The 23,029-nt window shown below is 46.5% G+C and overlaps 1 protein-coding gene across 11 annotated transcripts in view; it reads left to right on the top strand.

Moving 5' to 3' along the window:
- LOC145360762 (protein mono-ADP-ribosyltransferase PARP6) overlaps positions 1–23,029 on the top strand; it is a 147,069-nt gene that overhangs the window by 93,258 nt on the left and 30,782 nt on the right. For all 11 annotated transcript variants that reach the window (XM_080216167.1, XM_080216168.1, XM_080216166.1 and 8 more), the window contains 5 exons: positions 739–833; positions 10,035–10,095; positions 17,850–17,940; positions 19,397–19,463; positions 21,319–21,468. In XM_080216167.1, the coding sequence (XP_080072293.1) occupies positions 739–833; positions 10,035–10,095; positions 17,850–17,940; positions 19,397–19,463; positions 21,319–21,468 (464 nt within the window). The remainder of the gene's footprint in view (positions 1–738; positions 834–10,034; positions 10,096–17,849; positions 17,941–19,396; positions 19,464–21,318; positions 21,469–23,029) is intronic.

A 23,029-nucleotide genomic window follows, 5' to 3' on the forward strand; every position in this document is an offset into this window, starting at 1 on the left:
TGCAAGATTCACATAGCTGTAGATAGAACAAATTGACCAGACCCATGGAGTAACCCAGGGGGCTTTGCGGAGTGAATTGGGGCAGCACAGTGGTACAGTGGTTAGTACTGCTGCCTCACAGCACCAGGGATCTGGGTTCAATTCCCAGCTTGGGTCACTGTCTTGCGGAGTCTGCACATTCTCCCCATGTCTGCGTGGGTTTTCTCCTGATGCCCTGGAGTCCTCCCACAGTCCGAAAAATGAACTGGTTAGGGTGCCTTGACTGTGCTAAATTCTCCCTCAGTGTCCCCAAACAAGCACCAAAGTGTGGCGACTCTGGGATTTTCACAGTAACTTCATTGCAGTGTTAATGAAAGCCTATTTGTGTGACACTAATAAATAAACTTTGAAACTTTAATTGCCCTCTGATGCCGCCCCACTTGCACACAAAATACCACCCCCCCCCCAAACATGGGTACTGGAAAAACCCACGAGAAAGGACTTTCCCCTTTAATGCTGAACCCAAACATCGCACACATCACTGGAGCACAGACAGGAAAAAGAAGTGAGAGACAGACGGGAGAGAGAGAGAGAGAGGGGAAAACATACACAAATAAAAAAGCGAGAATGAGACAGCGAGGAGAAGGAAGCGACTGAGCTGGCCGGAACCCTAGGAAGGCCGAAATGTTGGCAATGCCCATAGTGACAGCTCTTTCTCAGACAAACCGGCAATATATTAGTGTGTGTCTGTTTTTATAGGGCAGCTGTGCAGCTGATCTATACCGACACCCACAGCTCGATGCAGACATTGAAGCAGTGAAGGAAATTTATGGAGAGAATTCTGTCTCTGTTAGGTGAGTGTTAAACGTTCCATTTTCAAGTGTTGCAGAACTGATGGTAATTTTTATTACGCTTTTTTTTGTTGTTGCAGCCTGACATTTTGCTCATAACGTTGCGAGATTCTTCAGGGAATAGGAGCTAAAGACTCCTTTTTCTCTTTTTTAAAAAAAATCCTTACTTGGGTCTCTTCTTTCGGTTCGAATTTATTCCCCCCCCCCTCCCCCCCACCCTCCCCACCCCTCGCTCTTTGCTGCCAGGCTTCATTCCAACTGGATAGAGTATAGGATCTGTCGCTGTTGCTTCCAGATTAGCACTGCAGTATGGGACTGGGCCTGTACGGTTTACTGACCCCTCTGCCCAGAGATGGAGCATGACAAACCTACGTGGGGTTTGGCCTCGAACTTGGACCCACCGCCCTCCTCCTCCTCCTCCTCCTCCTCCCCCGCCCCCCACCCCATCCCACCACCGACTCAGACCCACACCTTCCAGACATGTACACTTCATTCAAAGTTGTTTATTCCGGTTTAAGATCATTCCGTTCAGCATCGTTTGTTTTCCAAGTCACAGCCTCTCTTCCGAGCGCCAAATTTATCGTTGCAGTATGTCAACGCATTGTTGAAACTTCTCGGCCATCCATCAAATGCATTTTGCACTTAACTAGTTGGGTCAGCAGGGGGTGGAGGGGGGTTGGTGTTGGTTTCTGGACGACATTGTTAGAATACAATGGGGGCTGTAGGTTATTGGTGTGCCAGAGGAAAAGAATGCATTCAAGACTTCTCATATTTCACCCTCCGTCTTAGCATCATTACAGAGTCATAGATATTTACAGCATGGAAACAAGCCCTTCGGCCCAATATGTCCATGTCGCCCTTTTTTTATAAATCCCTAAGCTAGTCCCAATTGCCTGCATTTGGCCCGTATCCCTCTATACCCACCTTATCCATGTAACTGTTTAAACGCTTTTTAAATGACAAAATTGTACCCACCTCTACTACTACCTCTGGCTGCTTGTTCCACAGACTCACCACCCTCTGTTTGAAAAAATTGCCCCTCTGGGCACTTTTGAATCTCTCTCCTCTCACCTTAAGCCCATGACCTCTAGTTTTAGACTCCCCTACATTTGTGAAAAGATATTGACTATCTAGCTGATCTGTGCCCCTCATTATTTTATAGACCTCTGTAAGATGACCCCTCAGCCTTCTACGCTCCAGAGAAAAAAGTCCCAGTCCATCTAGCCTCTCTTTATTACTCATGTTCCAATAGCATCCTGGTAAATCTTTTCTGCACCCTTTCTACTTTAATAATATCCTTTCTATAATAGGGTGACCACTGCTGTACACAGTATTCCAAGTGTGGCCTTATCAAAGTCTTGTACAACTTCAACAAGACGTCCCAACTCCTGTATTCAATGTTCTGACCAATGAAACCAAGCATGCCGAATGCCTTCTTCACCACACGGTCCACCTGTGACTCCACTTTCAAGGAGCTATGAACCTTTAGATCTTTTTGTTCTGTAACTCTCCCCAACGCCCTACCATTAATTGAGTAAGTCCTGCCCTGGTTCAATCTGCCAAAATTCATCACCTCGCATTTATCAAAATTAAACTCCATCTACCATCCGTCAGCCCATTGGACTAGTTATGGTGCAGAAGAAAGCCATTCATCCCATTGGGACCATTCCGACTCCCTGTTGAACCATCTAGCCAGTCCCATTACCCCAGCTCTATCCCTATTTTGCTTGGCACTGGAGTGTGGCGACTAGGAGATTTTCACAGTAACTTCATTGCAGTGTTAATGTAAGCCTACTTGTGACTAATAAATAAAATAAACTGTGACCCTGCAAGTTTGTTTTTCTCAGGTTATTTGACATTTATATTAATGATTTGGATGAGAATATAGGAGGCATGGTTAGTAATTTTGCAGATAACACCAAGATTGCTGGCACAGTGGACAGTGAAGAAAGTTACCTCTGATTGTAACGGGAGCTTGATCAATTGGGCCTGATGAATGGCTGATGGAATTTAATTTAGACAAGTGCAAGGTGATGCATTTTGGTAGATTGAACCAGGGCAGGACTTACTCAGTTAATGTTGGGCAGTGGGGAGAGTTACAAAAAAAAAGAGATCTAGGGGTACATGTTCATAGCTCCTGAAAGTGGAGTCACAAGTGGACAGAGTGGTGAAGAAGGCATTCGGCATGCTTGGTTTCATCGGTCAGAACATTGAATACAGGAGTTGAGACATCTTGTTGATGTTGTACAGGGCATTGGTGGGGCCACACTTGGAATACTGTGTACAGGTCTGGCCACCCTATTATAGAAAGGATATTATTAAAATAGAGAGAGTGCAGAAAAGATTTACTCGGATGCTACTGGGGCTTGATGCATTGAGTTATAAGGAGAGGCTGGGTAGACTGGGACTTTTTGCTGAGGGATGATCTTATAGAGGTCTATACAATAATGAGGGGCACAGATCAGATAGATAGTCAATATCTTTTCCCAAATGTAGGGGAGTCTAAAACTAGAGGGCGTAGGTTTAATGTGAGAGGGAAGAGATACAAAAGTGGGCAATTTCTTCACACGGAGGGTGGTGAGTGTCTGGAACAAGCTGCCAGAGGTAGTGGTAGAGGCGGGTACAATTTTGTCTTTTAGAAAGCATTTAGACAGTTACACAGATAAGTTGGGTACAGAGGGATATGGACCAAATGTAGGCAATTGAGCTTAGCTTAGGGGTTTAAAAAAAGGCAGCATGGACAAGTTGGGCCGAAGGGCCTGGTTCCATGCTGTAAACCTCTATGACTCTATGACTCCAGATGTCTGTCCAATCCCCTTTTCTTCAGCTCCTCCTCCTTCTTTCTCTCTCCAATTCCAAAAGTCTCCTTTTAAGACTCACATCCTCTGCCACATCTTATAACTCCTCCTCATGGTCTGATGAAGCCCTCAAATTTATTTATTAGTGTCACAAGTAGGCTTACATCAACATTGCAATGAAATTAATGTGAAAATCTCCTGGTCGCCACAGTCTGGCACCGGTCCAGATACACTGAGGGAGAATTTAGCATGGCCAATGTACCTAACCAGCACATTTTGTTCTGTGGGAGGAAACCGGAACACCTGGAGGAAACCCACGCAGATACGGGGAGAATGTGCAAACTCCACACAGACAGTGACCCAAGCCGGGAATTGAAACCAGGTCCCTGGCGCTGTGAGGCAGCAGTATTAACCACTGTGCCACCATGCCAACCCTGGTGGACATCTTGATGTCTATTATGCAAATGAAATGTTATTCCTTTATTGGCCGGTACAAACTATGGTACAGTGAGTTAAAGAGTTATTGGGTGGGGATTTTCCAGTGTTTCCTGCCAGTGGGATCTTCCAGCCCTGCCAAAGACGACCCCCCCCCCCCCCCCAGTCCACACCGTGATCCCTGAGCAATGGGACGGGCGAGCCGCTCAAAACACCGTCGACGTCAGGCGTGACCAGAAGAACCTGGCGGCCAATTTCAAGCCTCTCCACTGTCAGACATCACAGGAAGATGGGGTATTGGGAAGAGTGGGCAGGCTTGAGAATCCCGCCCAAGGTGTGATGAAACATTATTTTGCGGATTTCTTCAAACAACGGCATGATGTCACAACGCCAGGGACCCGGATTCGATTCCGGCCTCAGGTCACTGACTGTGTGAAGTCTGCAAGTTCTCCCCGTGTCTGCGTGGGTTTCCTCGGGGTGCTCCGGTTTCCTTTCACACTCCAAAGATGTGTAGGTTAGGTGGATTGGCCGTGCTAAATTGCCCTTAAGTGCGTAAAGATGTGTGGGTCAGGTGTTTTGGCGTTGCTAAATTGCCCCTTAAGTGTCCAAAGATGGGCGGGTTAGGTGGATTGGCCATGGTAAATTGTCTCTTAATTTCTCGGGTGGATGTAGCTAGGGGGCATAGCTATAAGGTTCATGGTGGGCGATATAGGAGAGACATCCGAGATAGATTCTTTATACAGAGAGTGGTTGGGGTGTGGAATGCACTGCCCGTTGTGATAGCGGAGTCGGACACTTTAGGAACTTTCAAGCAGTTATTGGACAGGCACATAGAACACACCAAAATGATAGGGAATGGGATAGCTTGATCTTGGGTTTGGACATAGCTTGGCACAACGTTGAGGGCCAAAGGGCCTGTACTGTGCTGTACTGTTCTATGTCCCAAGATGTGGGGGTTAGATGGATTGGCCATGCTAAATTGTTCCTCAGTGTCCAAAGATGTGTGAGTTAGGTGGATTGGCCAAGCCAAATTGCCCTTTAGTGTCCAAAGATGTATGTATGGGTCAGGTGTTTTGGCCATGCTAATTTACCCCTTGAGTGCCCAAAGATATGCAGGTTAGATGGATAAACCAAAATAAATAAACAGGGTTATGGAATAGAGGGGTGGGCCAGGGTAAGATGCTTTTTCAGAGAGTCAATGCAGACTCAAAGGGCCGAATAGCCTCCTTCTGCACTATTGGGATTCTGTGGTTTTTACATAAATCTCTTTTATTTATAAGCATGTTTTTCCTAAGTAACCTTGCCTTCAAATAGCCTTCTTTGTCTGAAGAGTATCTTGGTCTATATTAACTGTGGCCACAAAGAACTAAAACAGAAAATGCTGAAAGAACACAGGTCAGGCAGCACATGTGGAGGGAGGGAGAGAAACCCTCTCTGCTCAGTGGCCATTCATCCGTGTTTGGGCTAGCCCTGTCATGCCTAAAAGTTGCTTGTCAGTAGGGAATGCTGAAAGAGAAAGACTGCTTTGTCCACAAAAATGCCCAAGAAGAAATTGTCAAGTGGAATTCTCCCAGCCCGCCTGCCGCTGGAATTCTGGCACGCGGGTTGTGGACAATGTGAAACTCCATTGACGGTTGAGTGGGAATTTCCAGCTTTTAGGCCATGAGAATTCCGCCCGTCATGTTTTGCCCCTGTTGTCACAGTTTTATCCTCAGGACCTCTCCTCCCGAGATCCCAACGCTCACCCAGAGATCCCTACACTCCACCCTGGAGCTCCCTACACTGCCCCCCCACCTCCCCTCTCCCACATAGCTCCTTACACTCCCGACACTCCCCCTTGCCAGACTTGCTTTTTAATTCATTCTAGGAATTTGAGCAGTGCTGGCAAGGCCAATATTCGTTGACTATCAGCATCTGTGACGAGAGAATAGAGCCAATGTTGTGAGTCAGGATGACCCATACTCGACAGCTTGGCTCTATTCTCTCTCCGCAGATGCTGTTGGAACTGCTGAGATTTTGCAGCATTTTATGTTTTTGTTTCAGATTCCAGCATCTGCAATATTTTGCTTTTATTCATGGACTATCGCTAGTTGCTGTAGATAGAGAGTCATAGAGGTTTCCAGCATGGAAACAGGCCCTTGGGCCCAAATTTTCCATGCCACTTTTAACCACTAAGCTAGGCCCAATTTCCCACGTTTGGCCTATACCCCTCTATATCCGCCTTTACATGTAGCTGTCTAAATGCTTTCTAAAAGAGAAAATTGTACCTGCCTCTACTACTACCACTAGCAGCTTGTTCCAGATACTCACCACCCTCTGTGTGAGAAAATTGCCCCTCTGGACCCTTTTGTATCTTTCCCCTCTCATCTTAAGCCTTAAAGGTTTATGGGATGCTGGGGGAATTGTAACAAATTAATATGACTAGGCCACTTCAGAGGGCAGATTAAAGTTATTGGTGTGAGACTACACTGAGTCAAAGGAGTAGATTTTCTTCTCGAAAGGGCAAAAATGGTTTTTGTGGTTGCTTTCTTTATCCAGCTTTTTAACAAACAACTTTTTGTAAACACGCTAACCTCAAGTTGCTTCAGCGGGATTTGAACTCAGGCTCTGTGGATTATGTTCTGAACTACCCGTCCAACAATCTAACCACTGTGCTGCCATACTCTGCTGCCATACAGCGTCACGGTGACAGAATGGTTACCGCCAGCAGCAAGGGTCCATTTACCCTCTAAAGTCTAAACCATTGAAAGAACTCAGGAGCGGATAAAGGCCATTCAGCCCCTTGACCCTGTGCTGACATTCAGTTAGATGAGGCACAGAATCTTAACCCAAAGTTCCCGCTTGAGTCACATAAGCCTTAATGGCCAGGCCGAACAAGAATCAACCAGTCTTCGCTTTGCACCAAAGTGCATTTTGAGGGGCGGGGGGTGGAATTTCAACTTTCCACTACACTTTGTGTGAAGAAGTGCTTCCTCTTGCCAACAGTGGTTAGCACTGCTGCCTCACAGCGCCAGGGATTCAGGTTTGGTCCCTGGCTTGGGTCTGTGTGGAGCCTGCACACTCTCCATGTGGGTTTTCCACCGTGTGCTCCAGTTTCCTCCCACAGTCTGAAACAATATGCTGGTTAGGTGCTAAATTCTCCCTCAGTGTACCTGAACTGACACCCAAGTGTGGTGCTGACTAGGGGATTTTCACAGTAACTTCATTGCAGTGTTAACGTAAGGCTACTTACAGTCAGAGGTAATCCATTCAGGAGAGAAGGCAAGGAACATTTCTTCAGAGTTTGAATTCTCTGTGGCACAAAGCAGTAGACGCTGGCCTGATGAATAATTTTATTCCTGGCATTTTCATGGCCTGCAGCCAAAGTAAATAGAGTAGTGTTAAGTTAAGGGCATCTTAAGATGCAGATCATCTTTTGATTGGTCCTATCTTATATTAAGTTGATCTTTCTCTGTACCCAAGCTATGACTGTAACACTACATCCTGAACCCTCTCCTTACCTGATAAATAAACTTTAAACTTTATTCTGCCTTTGACATCTGCTGTAAGTAACTTAAATTGAATTATCAACCCAGACTTCAGATGATAACTTCCTAGAGTTTCAAGTTGGCTTAGCCAACCTTTCCCTATGGAATGCCAGCCATTTCACCAGGATCCGTTGAGTCATTGAGTGCAATTTCACCACACGTCCATGTCATTCTCCCACAGCAGTGAAGACGGTAAGTCAAATTCACTGCAGCGGGATGGGAAAATCCAGCTGGCATGAACAGTCGGAAAATTCCTGCCATAAGATCACTACAGTGCAGAAGGAGGCCATTCAACCCGTCTAGCCTGCAGTGACAACAAACCCACTCAGAGCCCATAGAATCCTTACAGTGCAGAAGGAGGCCATTCAGCCCATCGAGGCTGCACTGACAACAATCCCACCCAGGGCGCATAGAGTTTAGAATCCCTATCGTGCAGAAGGAGGTCATTCGACCCGTCTAGCCTGCACCGACCACAAACCCACTCAGAATCCATAGAATCATAGAATCCTTACAGTACAGAAGGAGGCCATTCAACCCATTGATCTTGCACTAACTACAGTCCCATCCAGGCCCATAGAATCATAGATTCCCTACAGTACGGACAAAGGCCATTCAGCCCATTGAGTCTGCACCGACAACAATCCCACCCAGGCTCTATCCTTGTAACCCTACATAACCCACCTGACACCAAGCGGCATTCTCACCTAGACTTATTCCCCATAACCCCAAGTACTTATCCCGCTAATCCCCCGAGCCTACACATCTTGGGACACTAAGGAGCAATTTAGCAATCCATCTAACCTGCACATCTTTGGAGTGTGGGAGGAAACAGAAGCACCCAGAGAAAACCCATGCAGACACGGGGGAGAACCCACACAGACAGTGACCTGAGGCCGGAATTGAACCCAGATCCCTGACGCCGTGAGGCAGCAGCGCTAAGCACTGTGCCACCGTGACGCCCCATTGTCCTGCCGAAGATTGCAGCAGGCGACTAGGAGAAATCCCCGAGAAACTGCAAGTGGTGGCAGAGTCCAGGGCAATGGGAGGTAACCTTACAGTCAGAGGTAATCCATTCAGGAGAGAAGGCAAGGAACATTTCTTCAGAGTTTGAATTCTCTGTGGCGCAAAGCAGTAGATGCTGGCCTGATGAATAATTTTATTCCTGGCATTTTCATGGCCTGCAGCCAAAGTAAATAGAGTAGTGTTAAGTTAAGGGCATCTTAAGATGCCGATCATCTTTTGATTGGTCCTATCTTATATTAAGTTGAACTTTCTTTCCACCCTAGCTATGACTGTAACACTACATCCTGAACCCTCTCCTTACCTTCTCTATGACTGGTTTGTTTTATCTGTATAGCGTGCAAGAAACAATACTTCTCACTGCACACTAATACACGTGACAATAATAAATCAGTGGGGCCGGTAACCTAACAGATCTCTCAGTCAGTGAATCACATGATGGGATAGCAGGCAAGTGAGGAACTTAAAGAGGAAATCTATTGTCTTATTTAAAAATAAGGAGCAGGAGATGAATGTGTGGGTGGTGAAGATAAGGTACAAAAATAATAGTAGTAAGTTACAATTTACTACTTTTCTCTATAGATCATAGAATCCCTACAGTGCACAAGGAGGCCATTTGGCCCACCATGTCTGCACCAACCACAATTCCACCCAGGCCCTATCCCCACAACCCCATGCATTTACCCCAGCTAATCCCCCTGACAATAAGGGGCAATTTAGTGTGGCCAATCCACCTAACCTGCATATCTTTGGAGTGTGGGAGGAAACCAAAGGTCCCAGAGGAAACCCATGCAGACACAGGGAGAAGGTACAAACTCCACATAGACAGTGACCCAAGCCAGGTCCCTGGCAGTGTGAGGCAGCAGTGCTAACCACTGTGCTGTGTACGGTTTGCTTTGTCTGTATGGTGCACAAGGAACAATACTTTTCAGTGTAACCCAATAGTGATGCATGGTAGCACAGTAGTTAGCACTGCTACTTTACAGCGTCAGGAACCTGGGTTCAATTCTGGCCTCGGCTGAGTGCCTGTGTGGAACTTGCACATTCTCCCCGTGTCTGCATAGGTTTCCTCCCACAGTCCAAAGATGTGTGGGTGAGGTTGATTGGCCATGCCAAATTGACCCATAGTGTCAGGGGGGTAAGCAGGGTTAGTGTGGGGTTGTGGGGATAGGGTCTGGGTGGGATTGCTGTCAGTGCAGGCTCGATATGCTAAATTGCCTCCCTCTCTGCTGTAGGGATTCTATGATGTGTACATCTATAAATAATAAATCAAATCCAATCAAATCATATTGAATGGTAGAACAGCCTTGAGGGGCTGAATGGCTTACTCCTGGTCTAATGTTTCAAGTGCATATTTTGAGCAGCATAATGTTTAACGTTTAGACAGGCTGTGATTTATTTATTTGAAATATTTCTTTCCGCAGGGAATATGGGACGATTGATGATGTGGATGTGGACCTGCACATTAATATGAGTTTTCTGGATGTAAGTACTGGCTGAAGCATTAATTGCTGCACGTTCCAATGGGAATGTATTAAAACTCTGTAGGGATTACTTCCTGGAGATGCCTCAAACACTTCCTGTAACACTTTAGCCGTCGCACATTTGTTACCAATGCTCCGACTGTAATAAAGTAATACACATCTATTGATTCATTTTGAACCATGCCTCTGAGTCAAGCCTTTATCAGTCGAGGCATGGAGGAAGTTGTAAGGCCCATTCATTGTTAGAATGTAACCGGTGACAACTTTGTATGGGATGTAATGTGACCAGTGATAACAAGCTGTAAGGGTCAGCTGACCCAGTAAACCATGGAACCAACCACAGAATGATGTAATACCCAGCTGACTCACTATAAATAAGAACCTGTGTGGAATTGTGGGGAGCTTGGAGTGGCCCAGGGTGAGGCTCCAAGTTTGGAGAAATGAAGTTTCTTTATTAAATCCTTTCTTTAATTTATAAGTTGGAGTAAATGTTGTTATATTTTCATTATCTGCATTTGAAGACTTCCTTCTGAAGAAGCATTCATTCCCTTGAACGGACGAGGGGATTGCACTGGTACAAAGTTTAAAATGAATTTCTTTTATTGAACAGAACTGAGAGAAAATTCAGTCATTGCAGAAGCGAAAAGGAAAAACAAGGCAAACTTGGAGAGACTGGCTTTCACTGTCAGCCCCTGTCCTGAACATACTGATCTTGAAAACAAACTGCCAAAATCCATGCTATATCTCAACCCTTACCTAGTTATTGGAAATGTCTTCAATAAGCTGCCCCTATCCAGGGAAACAAGTCCTTGCAGCTGTGGTTGTTTGCCTGCTGTGTACCCTTTAGGAATGCAGTCAATTTTTAGCCAATCCATCATGCCTTCAGAGTTTTAAAATGTGGTCGAATTAGCTTTATAATGTAGTCAACTTAACCCCCACAGTCTAGCATTTAAATGTAATTGCATAGGCAGAAATATCTTAAAATAAAGTCTTTGTAGAGATGAAGTTTTTGCATAGACTGAAGCAAATGGGCAGCACGGTGGCACAGTGGTTAGCACTGCTGCCTCAAAGCGCTAGGGATGTGGCTTGGGCCACTGTCTATGTGGAGTTTGTGCATTCTCCCCATGTCTACGTGGGTTTCCTTTGGGTGCTCTGATTTCCTCCCACTGTCTAAAGATGTGCGGGTTAGGTGGATTGGCTAAATTGCCCCTTAGTGTCAAGGGAACTAGCTAGGGTAAATGCATGGGGTTATGAGGATGGGGCCTGGGTGGGATTGTGGTTGCTGTAAACTGTACTGTAGGGTTATTTCTTTCTGTGAAATAGGGCTAAGCAGACATAGAATCTCTCAGCATTGATGATGGAGTTGTATAGTACATTGGTGAGGTCACCTCTGGATTGCTGTGTGCAGTTCTGGTCCATTATAGGAAGGACGTGATTGCACTGGTGGGTGTGCAGAGGAGATTCACCAGGATGCTGCCTGGGATGGAACATTTAAGTTATGAAGAGAGGTTGGATCGGCTTGGATTGTTTGGGTTGGAGCAGAGGAGACTGAGGGGGCAACCTAATCGAGGTGTTCAGAATTACGAGGGGCATGGACAGAGTGGATAGGGAGCAGCTGTTCCCCTTAGTTGAAGGGTCAATTATGAGGGGACACAAGTTCAAGTTGAGGGGCAGGAGATTCAGGGCGGAAGTGAGGAAAGATCTTTTACCCAGAGGGTGGTGAGGGTCTGGAATGCACTGCCAGGGAGGGTGGTGGAGGCAGGTTGCCTCACATCCTTTAAAAAGTACCTGAATGAGCACTTGGCACACCATTACGTTCAGGGCTATGGGCCAAGTGCTGGCAGATGAGATTAGGTGAGAATTCAGGTGTTGATACAGACTCAATGGACCAAACAACCTCTCCTGCACTTTATGATTCTACGATTCCATAGTTCTAACCCAGACTGCCTCCGGGGATGGCAGGATTATCATGTGAGGAGCGATTGGATTGACTGGGCCTGTATTCACTGAAGAATGAGAGGGGATCTAATTGAAATATATCAATTCTGACAGGGCTGGGAGAGGCTGGGTCTGGAAGGGTCATAATATCGGGATACAGGGTAGCCCACTGAGATAGAGAGAAATTTCTTCACTCAAGGGGGATGAACCTGTGGAATTCTCTACCTCAGAAAGCTATAGAAGCCAAGTCACTGAATGTATTTCAGAATGAACTGGATTTCTAGACTCTAAAGGAGTCATAGAATCATTCAGCACAAGAAGAGGCCCTTCAGCCCATCGTGCCTGCTCTGGCTGTCAAGCACCCGTCTATTCTAATCCCATTTTGGTTCACTTGGTCTGGAGTCTTTTATGCTATGATGTTTCAAGTGCCCATCTAAATGCTTCCTAAGCATTGTCAGGGTTTCCACCTCCACCATCCTTCCAGGCAGTGAGTTCCAGATTCCCACCATCCTCTGGGTGAAAAGGTTTTTCCTCAAATCCCTTTTAAACCTCCTGTCCCTTACCCCCGACACAGGGACATAGATTTAAGGTATGGGGAGAGAGCAGGAGTATGGCGTTGAGATTAAGGGTCAGCCACGATCATGTTGAATGGTGGAGCAGGCTCGAAGGGCCGAATGGTCTACTCCTGACCCTACTATCTGTACTGCCATGAGCTGTATCCAGGGAAGATTGTGATTTAAGTAATAAACATTCTCCATTTAGCCGTCCTGAAATTGTAAAGTCCCGCCCGAGGTCAACGGGATTTCCATTGCCTGTCCGGTGCCAGCTGCAGCCCCCGTGGTAAAATTCCAGCCTGAAGGAGTTAGGTATAGCTCCTGGGATGGAAGAGATGAAAAGAAACTGGGGGGAAGGCTATTGAATTGGGTGATAAGCCATGATCGTAATGAATGGTGGAGCAGGCTCGAAGGCTGAATGGCCTCCTCCTGGTTTCTATGTAACTCATTCATCCAGCCCATTACACATTCCCTGTGGACAGATGTCAATCGGAGTGAAGCAGACCGGGTGACCATCACTGCAATATATGAATTGTGACAGGCTGCTCTCATGGGAAAAGAACTGGAGTGGGTACAGTTGGCTTATCAAAGCAATTAAAAATAGCTCCCTCGCAATGAAGGAAGCGATCCCGTATGATCTGCCGTTTGGCCAGGGGAGCCTGAGATGTTTTTCTTTTTCTGTTTGTTGCAAAAGATTCCGGTTGACTGGGTTTGGTTTGAGATATGTTCAAGTGACACATCATTGCTTGGTACAGGGTTTGTGCGGATATTGGTCATCATCCTGATAGAAATTAGCACTGTCTATTCTGTGAGCCGACTTGCTGGAGTGGAACGGCGGAAAGGGGGAGCGGAGATGATGGACCGCGACTGGGAACTGGAGCATGAATCGTGCCATATGCTCCATTTATTGACGCTGCTGTAGACCTGGCAACAGATGCTGCATCCCCAGTCTGGCCGTGCCCTCGATCGGGGCCAACGAGCTCCAGCCCAGGGGTAGAAAACACAAAAAATATTTCTGTACTCCAGCAAAACAAAGAAATCCATTTATCCGTGAAACTCTGAGGCAGGTTCCCAAAGGTTATATTTTCACATCTAATAATTAAGACAGTCTCACATAAACAGCACACTTACTGGCTGGGGAGTTATTGTCTATGTCTTTATTCCAGCCGATTACTGTTCTTGGCTTATTTTGAAGGGACTAGTTCTGTCTCTAGGCTTTCTCTTGGCTCACTTGCAGATTATCTGGAGTTCTCTGCTGGCTGGGGTGGCATGGTGGCACAGTGGTTAGCACTGCTGCCGCATAGCGCCAGGCACCCGTTTCGATTCCCGGCTTGGGGTCACTGCCTGTGTGGAGTCTGCGAAGGAGTCATTGCACCCAGGAACATGGAAGAAATTCTAGCCGTTAAGCAAATGGGCGGCGTGGTGGCACAGTGGTTAGCACTGCTGCCTCACGGTGCCAGGGACCCCGCATTCGATTCCCAGCTTGGGTCACTGTCTGTGTGAAGTTTGCACGTTCTCCCCATGTCTGCGTGGGTTTATTCCGGGTGCTCAGGTTTCCTCCTACAGTCCAAAGATGTGTGGGCTAAGTGGATTGGCCATGCTACATTTCCCTTTACTATCAAGGGGACCAGCTGGGGTAAATGTATGGAGTTATGGGGATAGGACCTGGGTGGGATTGTGGACGGTGCCCTCAATGAGCTGAATGGCCTCCTTCTGTACTGTAAGATTCTGTATCTATGATTCTATGTCTTGTTTATCCAAGTGCTAATGGGTCTGTGCCCAGCCTTTGGTAAAGTCCAGATCAGATTTAGTGGAGTTCATAGAATCATAGAATCTCTACAGTGCAACATTCTGCACCGACAATTCTACCCAAGTCCTATCCCCTTTTGAATGGACTTACCTTGCATTAAGTTGATCTTTCTCGACACACTAGCTATGACTGCAACACTACATTCTGTTGTTTCCCTCTCTACGAATGCTATGCTTTGTCTGTATAACGTGCAAGAAACAATACTTTTCACTGTATGTTAATACATGTGACAATAATGAATCAAATCAAATCAATCCACCTGATACTAACGGGCAATTTACCATGGCCAATCCACCTAACCTGTGCAACTTTTGGACTGTGGGAGGAAACCGGAGCACCGAGGAAATCCGCACAGACGCGGGGAGAATATGCAAACCCCACACAGTGACCCGGGGCCGGAATTGAACCCGGGTCCCTGGTGCTGTGAGGCAGCAGTGCTAACCATTGTGCAGAATGGATAAGATGCCTCTGCATTGTCGATCCAACTCAAAACAGAACTTTATGTTCTCAAACCAGGGTTAATTATTGTTGCATTAAAGCTCCCATAGCAATAAAATATATTTTTTTATATCCATTCGTGGGACATGGGCTTCGCTGGCTGGGCCAGCATTTATTGCCTATCCCTAGTTGCCCTTGAGAAGGTGGTGGTGAGCTGCCTTCTTGAATCGCTGCAGTCCACGTGCTGTGGGTTGACCCACAATGCCGTTAGGGAAGGAATTCCCTGATTTTGACCCAGTGACTGTGAAGGAACGGCCGATATATTTCCAAGTCAGGATGGTGAGTGGCTTGGAGAGGAGCTTGCAGGTGGTTGTTCTCCCATGTATCTGCTACCTTTACCCTTCTAGATGGAAGTGGTCGAGGATTTGGAAGGTGCTGTCTAAGGATCTTTGGTGAATTGTTGCAGTGCACCTTGTAGATAGTACACACTGCAGCTACTGAGCGTCGGGTGGTGGAGGGAGTGGATGTTTGTAGATGTGGTGCCAATCAAGTGGGGCTGCTTTGTCCTGGATGGTGTCAAGTTTCTTGAGTGTTTTTGGAATTTAAAGACTGCACATGAACAGAGAAGGCATTAAGTAGTGGCTCTTTGCTGTTAAGGAGGCATAGGATGAAAGAAAGGTAGAACTGGAGGGAACCAGCAGTGCCAGTCACTGCAGCAAGCTTCAGGAAGTGCAGATTGCATGTTTGGCTTTTGATATTAAAATTACCTTTACCTCCAGGCTCCGATGGAGCTTGGAATAGTGTCAATAAAGTCATTAAAAAAAAGCCCACAGCATGTAGGCACTTGGCCCACCTGGTCACCCGCTCTTACCTAATCCAAACTCTTCACCGCAATGACAGGCCCATCGTTTCTCCACATTTATTGAAGAATGTGGGATCTGTTTGACAGGGTAGAAACCCAAACAGTTTGATGCTCTTCCAGCACTAAAATTCAGCAGCAGCAAAATTTTCTCCCAGCCGTTTAAAGATCAAGCACATGAACAAATATTTGAAATGAGTCCTCCGAGGCTGGTGTCCCTTCACCAAATTGAGATTTATTTACGTGGCCGGCAACACTCAGACAGCTACTTCCTTGTACTGAGCAAAAACCCAGGGTGCCGGTCGCCGTGGCACTCCACATTTTGGGACGCAGTGGTGTCGTGGTAATGTCACTGGACTAGGGCCCTGATTTTACTGGTACAGCCGCCCCAGAATCGGGGCGGACAAGGCTCGCAGGGCAGCATTCCCCGTTAGCCCCGGGCACGATCTTATGAGCCTGGGGTGGCTGTGCCAGTAAAATCAGGGCCTAGTAATCCAGAGAACCAGGGTAACGCTCTGGGAACCCAGGTTCAAATCCCACCATGGCCGTTAGTGAAATTTAAACTGAATAAAAATCTGGAATTAAAAAGTATCTTTTTAAAGTTTTTTCTTGTTTGTTAGTGTCACAAGTAGGCTTACGTTAACATTGCAAAGAAATTACTGTGAAAATCTCCTCTTCGCCTCAGTCCAGCACCTGTTTGGGTACACTGAGGGAGAACTTAGCATGGATCAATCCACCTCACCTGCACGCCTTTCAGAATGTGGGAGGAAACTGGCGCAAACACAGGAGGAACATGCAGACTCCACACAGACAGTAACACAAGCCGGGAATCGAACCTGCGTCCCTGGCTCTGTGCGGCAGCAGTGCTAACCACTGTGCCACCGTGCCATGACTGTGAAACTGTAAAAACACATCTGGTTCACTTATGTCCCCTTTAGGGAAGGAAATTGCCCATTCTTACCTGGTCTGGTCTACATGTGACTCCAGACCCACAACAATGTCGTTGACTCTTAAATGCCCTCTGAAATGATCTAACAAGCCAATTAGTTCAAGGGCAATTAGAGATGGGCAACAAATGCTGACCTTGCTGGCGATGAATGAATAAAAAAATGTACACTCATGCAGGGCTCCCTATTTGGACAAGCCATTATTATCTTAATCAGGGAGCTTGTATTCTAAGAGGTCCACGTCATTAGCCCCATTAAAGTGATTACAGTATTCATTTTCTGCATCTCACTGGATGAGGTCAGATCCTTAAGGCATCATGATCTTTACGTGCTTCATGTCTTCAAGGCTGGTAACAATATAAGACCATAACACAAAGGAGCAGAATTAGGCCCATTGAGTCTGCTCCACCATTCAATCATGGCTGATATTTTTCTCATCTCCACTCTCCTGCCTTTTCCGCAAAACCCCTGATGCCCTTATTAATCATGAACCTATCTATCTCTAGCTTAAGGACACTCAAGGACCTGACCTCCACAGCCTTCTGCAGCAAAGAGTTCCACAGATTCACCACTCTCTGGCTGAAGAAATTCCTCCTCATCTCTGTTTTAAAGGATCCTCCCTTTAGCCTAAGGTTGTGCCCTCTGGTTCTAGTGTTTCTTACTAGTGGAAACATTCTCTCCACGTCCACTCTATCCAGGCCTTGCAGTATCCTGTAAGTTTCAATAAGGTCCCCCCTCATCCTTCTAAACTCCAACAAGTACAGACCCAGAGTCCTCAACCTTTCCTCATATGACAAGCTCTTCATTCCAGGGATCATTCTTGTGAACCTCCTCTGGACCCTTTCCAAGGCCAGCACATCCTTCCTTAGATATGGGGCCCAAAACTGTTCACAATACTCCAAATGGGGTCTGACCAGAGCCTTATACAGCCTCAGATGTACATCCCTGCTCTTGTATTCTAGTCCTCTCGACAGGAACGCTAACATTTCATTTGCCTTCCTAACTGCCGACTGAACCTGAACGTTAACCTATAGTATCATTCATTAAATTCCACAAACGCTCAGATGTTTTGTTAGAACTCGCAGCCCTGGTATATAAGCTAGCCCATGACAGTTCCTGGCCATTTCAGGATCAGATCTTAAGCTAGAACTTGCGACTGTGTCTGTAGTTCTGGACTTGCCCCCTGTAACCAGTACAATTTATTAACAGGAGGAGATTGCGACAGCCTGGAAGGTGGCAAGGATCGAGCCCATTGTACTCAGACTGAGATTTTCTCTCTCTCAGTACCTGGATGGACCCGGTAAGCATGAATTTCATTCAAACCTCTTCTCAAAAGCTACCCAGGAGGGATTGTACGCCTGAAATGTTAATGCGAAACATGGTGAATGGAGAGTGCTTGCTTAATAACACATAGTAGGGTGGCACGGTGGCACAATGGTTAGCACTGCTGCCTCACAGCGCCAGGGACCAGGGTTCAATACTGGCCTCGGTCGACTGTCTGTGTGGAGTCTGCACATTCTCCCCGTGTCTGCATGGGTTTCCTACGGTGCTCCAGTTTCCTCCCACAGTCCAAAAATGTGCAGGTTAGGTGGATTGGCCATGCTAAATTGATCTTACTGTCGGGGGACTAGTGGGGTAAATACTTGGGGTTACGTGGGTAAGGACTAGGTGGGATTGTTGAAGGTGCAGACACGATGGGCTGAATGAACTCCTTCTGCACTGTAGGGATTCTATGATTCTATGATACAAATCAGCAACATATCATCTTCCATCTCCTGTCCCTACTTCCAGCCATGGAACCAGCCAAGGCACCAATGTATTTTACCATAACTCCTCCTTGTTTCCCTCTGCAAGGGTGCATGAAGCTGCATCTCCACCTACTCATTAGGTCAACCTCTAAGGATCATTTACACTGCCCTGAACAAAGCCTCATTCAAAAAACAAAGGTGACACAAGTTTAATGTTTATTTATTAGTGTCACAAGTAGGCTTATATTAACACTGCAATGAAGTTACTGTGAAAACCCCCTAGTTGCCACACTCCGGCGCCTGTTCGGGGACATTGAGGGAGAATTTAAAACATAGAACATAGAACATTACAACGCAGTACAGGCCCTTCGGCCCTCGATGTTGCGCCAACCTGTGACACCAATCTATAGCCCATCTAACCTACACTATTCCACTGTCATCCATATGTTTATCCAAAGACCATTTAAATGACCTTAATGTTGGCGAATCCACTACTGTTGCAGGCAGGGCATTCCACGCCCTTACTACTCTCTGAGTAAAGAACCTACCTCTGACATCTGTCCTATATCTATCACTTTAGTTGCAGGTTAGGTGGATTGGCCATGCTAAATTGCCCCTTATGGTCAGGAGGATGAGCAGGTTCCAGGGAAAGTGTCTGGTTAGGTTGTTGCTGGTGCAGGCTTGATGGGTCAAATGGCCTCCTTCTGCACCGTAGGAATTCTACGATGCTATTTTTGAAGTGTGGGGAGGAAACCAGAGCACCCAGAGGAAACCCATGTAGAGATGGGGAGAGCGTGCAAACTCCACAGAGACAGTAATCGGAGGCCAGGATTGATCCCTGGAGCTGTGAGGCAGCAGTGCGAGCCACTGTGCCACCACACCCAATATCAAATGAATGTGCATTTGGGGACTGCTGATACGCAATGGATGTTACCTTCTCTGAGCCAATAAATTTAATCTTGAAAGTACCGTATGTTCTTACAATGCTGCCCTGTGATCATCCAATAGAACCATCAGTAGACGTTTTTCAACCATCGAACAAAGAGGGATTTGGCCTGGGACTGCAGCTGAAGAAGTGAGTACAGTCGTCTCTGTCGAACAATGTCACTGAAACAGGTCATTATCACGTCACTGTTTGTGGGATCTTGCTGTCTGTAACACTGGCTGCTGTGTTCTCTACAATAGTGCTTACACTTCATAAATTACCTATTTGGCTGCAGAGCGTTTTGGGACACCCTGAGATCTAGAAGAGTATGATCTAAAAGCAGGTCTTTGTTTCTGAGAGAATGGGCCCTATTTTACCATTTTGATTGGAAGAGCAGAGCAGATCTGAAACTGGGAGTGTTTCAGACCCGACTTTTAGATCCGTTCTCAGGCGCCCCCATACTCATTCTGCCTAAAAAAAAATCAGCAATTCCTCATTGTGCTGCACAAGCCTCTGGGTGGGGCTTACTGCGCCCGAAATCCTGCAGCACCGATCGGCGCCTCCAATTGCGCATGTGCAGAAAAAAAAAATGATTGGATGCGGCTCCCCTGCCACATCCTTCCCAGGCTGGATAATGCCTCCCCCTGGCCCCCACAGACATTGCCCCAGCCCCATAACATGACTGGCTCCCTTATGCCCCCACGCCCTCCTCCACCCAGACCGATCGCAGGCCCCTTCCTTCCCCTCCACTGATCTTAAGCAGAGTGGCAGTGGATGGACCCCCTTGCACCCCCAAAGATTTCAGGCAGAGGGGCAATGGACCCTCCTTCCCCCCCCCCAATGCCCATTTCCCACCCCCCTCCACGATCTCAAGCAGAGAGCCATCGGGCGCTCCACACTTACCTCCTCACTAACTGGAGCACCCAAATTGGAATTTTGTGGAGCATGTCTGTTTTGTACTGAATCTAGTCAGGTGAATGTAATGGTCAAGGGGGAAGTGCCGGTAAGGTTAAGAGTACGCAGCCCATTAAGTCAATTTAAATACATGCAAATGCATTTAAATGGCCGTCACGCCCATTTTGGGTGTGGTCCCAAAAGCAGCCATTTTGGGCCTTGGTAAAGGGGGAACTGGCGTGAAGGTGGGTGCGGATCACACTACTCGCCTCATGTCTGACTTTACCAAGCTTTTGTGCCCAAAAACGGGTGCAACTTGATGATAAAGTTGGGCCCAATGTTGTATTTTCAAAGTGGATCAAAGGTACAGGCTTTTATTTAACTCATTTGTGGGACATGGTGTCGCTGGCTGGGCAATTGCTGCGGCTCTGTAGGCCAGACCAGGTAAGGACGGCAGATTTCTTTCCCTAAAGGACGTTAGTGAACCTGATGGGTTTTCTGACAATCGACAACGGTTTCATGTTCATCAGTAGATTCTTAATTCCAGATTTTTTTATTGAATTCAGATTCCACCACCTGCCATGGTGGGATTTGAACCAGGGTCCCCAGAACATTAGCTGAGTTTCTGGATTGGCAGTCTAGCAATAATACCATCAGGCCATCATCTCCCCGAAGCGAAGATCACGTGTAGAGTCAAACATGCGATCAGCTGCAGTGCCTGTTCATGCCACCTTGGATCTTGTATGTCTCTTGTGTGGTGACCATGAGTTGGATTCAATTTGAATTGGTTTTTGGGGCAAGCAAGGAGATGGCTTAATGGCTCGTCCTTGCACTCTGCTCATTGGCTTTATAATTCTGAGCTTAAGATAAAAAGAACTCGGCCAATGGTGGTAGAGGGATATGGGCCGAATGCGGGCAATTGAGGCCAGTTTAGGGTTCTTTTTAAAGAAGGGCTGGCATGGACAAGTTGGGCCAAAGGGCCTGTTTCCATGCTGTAAACCTCTATGACTCTAAGTAACCGGCTAATTCCAGAGACAGGGATGAACCGAGTTGTTCAGGTTGTGAGAGCGGGGAATGCGATGATCAGTGTCCTGTGCCTCTTCCTTTGCAGAATTCTGGGAATGTTTACATCTCAACAGTGGAAGAACCTGAGTAACGACTTCCTTAAACGTCAGCAGGAGAAGAGACAGAGCTGGTTCAAGTCAAATGGCACAGTGAAGAAGTTCCGATCTGGGCTTAGCATCTTCTCACCAATCCCAAAGTAAAGGGAATCGGGAATTTTGTTACATGTTCGTATTTTAAAATTAATTTGTGGGACATGGGCATCGCTGGTTAGCCAGCATTTATTGCCCATCCCTAGATGCCCGAGGGCAGTTGAGAGTCAACCACATTGCTGTGGCTCTGGAGTCACATGTAGGCCGGACCAGGTAAGGACGGCAGATTTTCTTCCCTAAAGGACATGAGTGAATCGGATGGGTTTTTCCGACAATCGGCTATGGTTCATGGTCATCAGTAGATTCTTAATTCTAGATTTTTTAAATTGAATTCATATTCCACCATCTACTGTGGTGGGATTCGAACCCAGGTCCCTTGAACACTAGCTGAGTTTCTGGAATAATAATCTAGCAATAATATCACGAGGCCATCGCCTCCCCACATATATCCTGAATAGGATGGGATAACCCATTGTGGCTGAGTTTCTGGATTAATAGCCTAGTGATAATGCCATGAGGCCATCGCCTCTCCCTAATGGAAGAATTAAGAGAGTAGAGTTGCCAATTCTAATCGTGCGTGTTCCTGGAAGTTTCATCGCATTGCCTCCCGGACAGTCAGACTGCTTTGCTTCCTGCCAATCTCCAAATATTTTTATAACTAACGCAGGAAAGTGTGAGAAGAAAATTACAAACTGGGGGCGAGATTCCCCGATCTCGTTAGCTCCCCCTCCGGCAGGATTGGCGAATTTGGCACTCAGCCGAAACTCCATTCCCAGCCGGCAGGGTCATTGTGAGTTATCTCCCGATTTGCTTGTAAAAGTATCCAGAAGAGAATTTGGAATGTTGATGACCCTGCATTAAAAGACTTGTTCTACATTTCAGGTCAACATATGATTCCATTAATAACCGATGGAGCCATCTTACAGAGTAACTTAAACCAACCTGCTATTCAACAATGGCAAGCTACATATCTGCACCTGCAGTGTTTGTTAGCTCACCTGGTCCTTTTGATTTGATTTATTATTGCCACATGTGTTAACAAACAGTGAAAAATATTGTTTCTTGTGTGCGATACAGACAAAACATACCGTTCATAGAGAAGGAAAGGAGAGAATGCAGAATGTAGTGTTACAGTCATAGCTAGGGTGTAGAGAAAGATCATCTTAACACAAGCTAAGTCCATTCAAAAGTCTGATGGCAGCAGGGAAGAAGCTGTCCTTGACTCAGTTGGTATGTGACCTCAGGCTTTTGTTTCTTCTTCCTGAAGGTGGAAGGGAGAATGTCCGAGGTGCGTGGGGTCATTGATTGTGGTGGCTGCTTTGCCAAGGCAGTGAGTGGATTGGCCGTGCTAAATTCTCCCTCAGTGTATCTGAACAGGCGCCGGTGTGTGGTGACTTGGAGATTTTCACAGTAACTTCATTGCAGTGTTAATGTAAGCCAATTTGTGACGCTAATAAATAAAGAAAATTGCAGCTGTTGTGTAATTACCATGATTAGTAGGTTGGGTGATTAAAATCATTGGGTAATTATGATGTGGTTGTCCACCAATGCCTTCTGGTCATTTGTGAGTGTTGATATTGTTCTGCTGGCTGAAGAAATTATCTCTCT

The sequence above is a fragment of the Carcharhinus amblyrhynchos genome, chromosome 32 (assembly GCF_965287045.1).
Source record: "Carcharhinus amblyrhynchos chromosome 32, sCarAmb.v2.hapA, whole genome shotgun sequence".
Classification (NCBI taxonomy): Eukaryota; Metazoa; Chordata; class Chondrichthyes; order Carcharhiniformes; family Carcharhinidae; genus Carcharhinus; species Carcharhinus amblyrhynchos.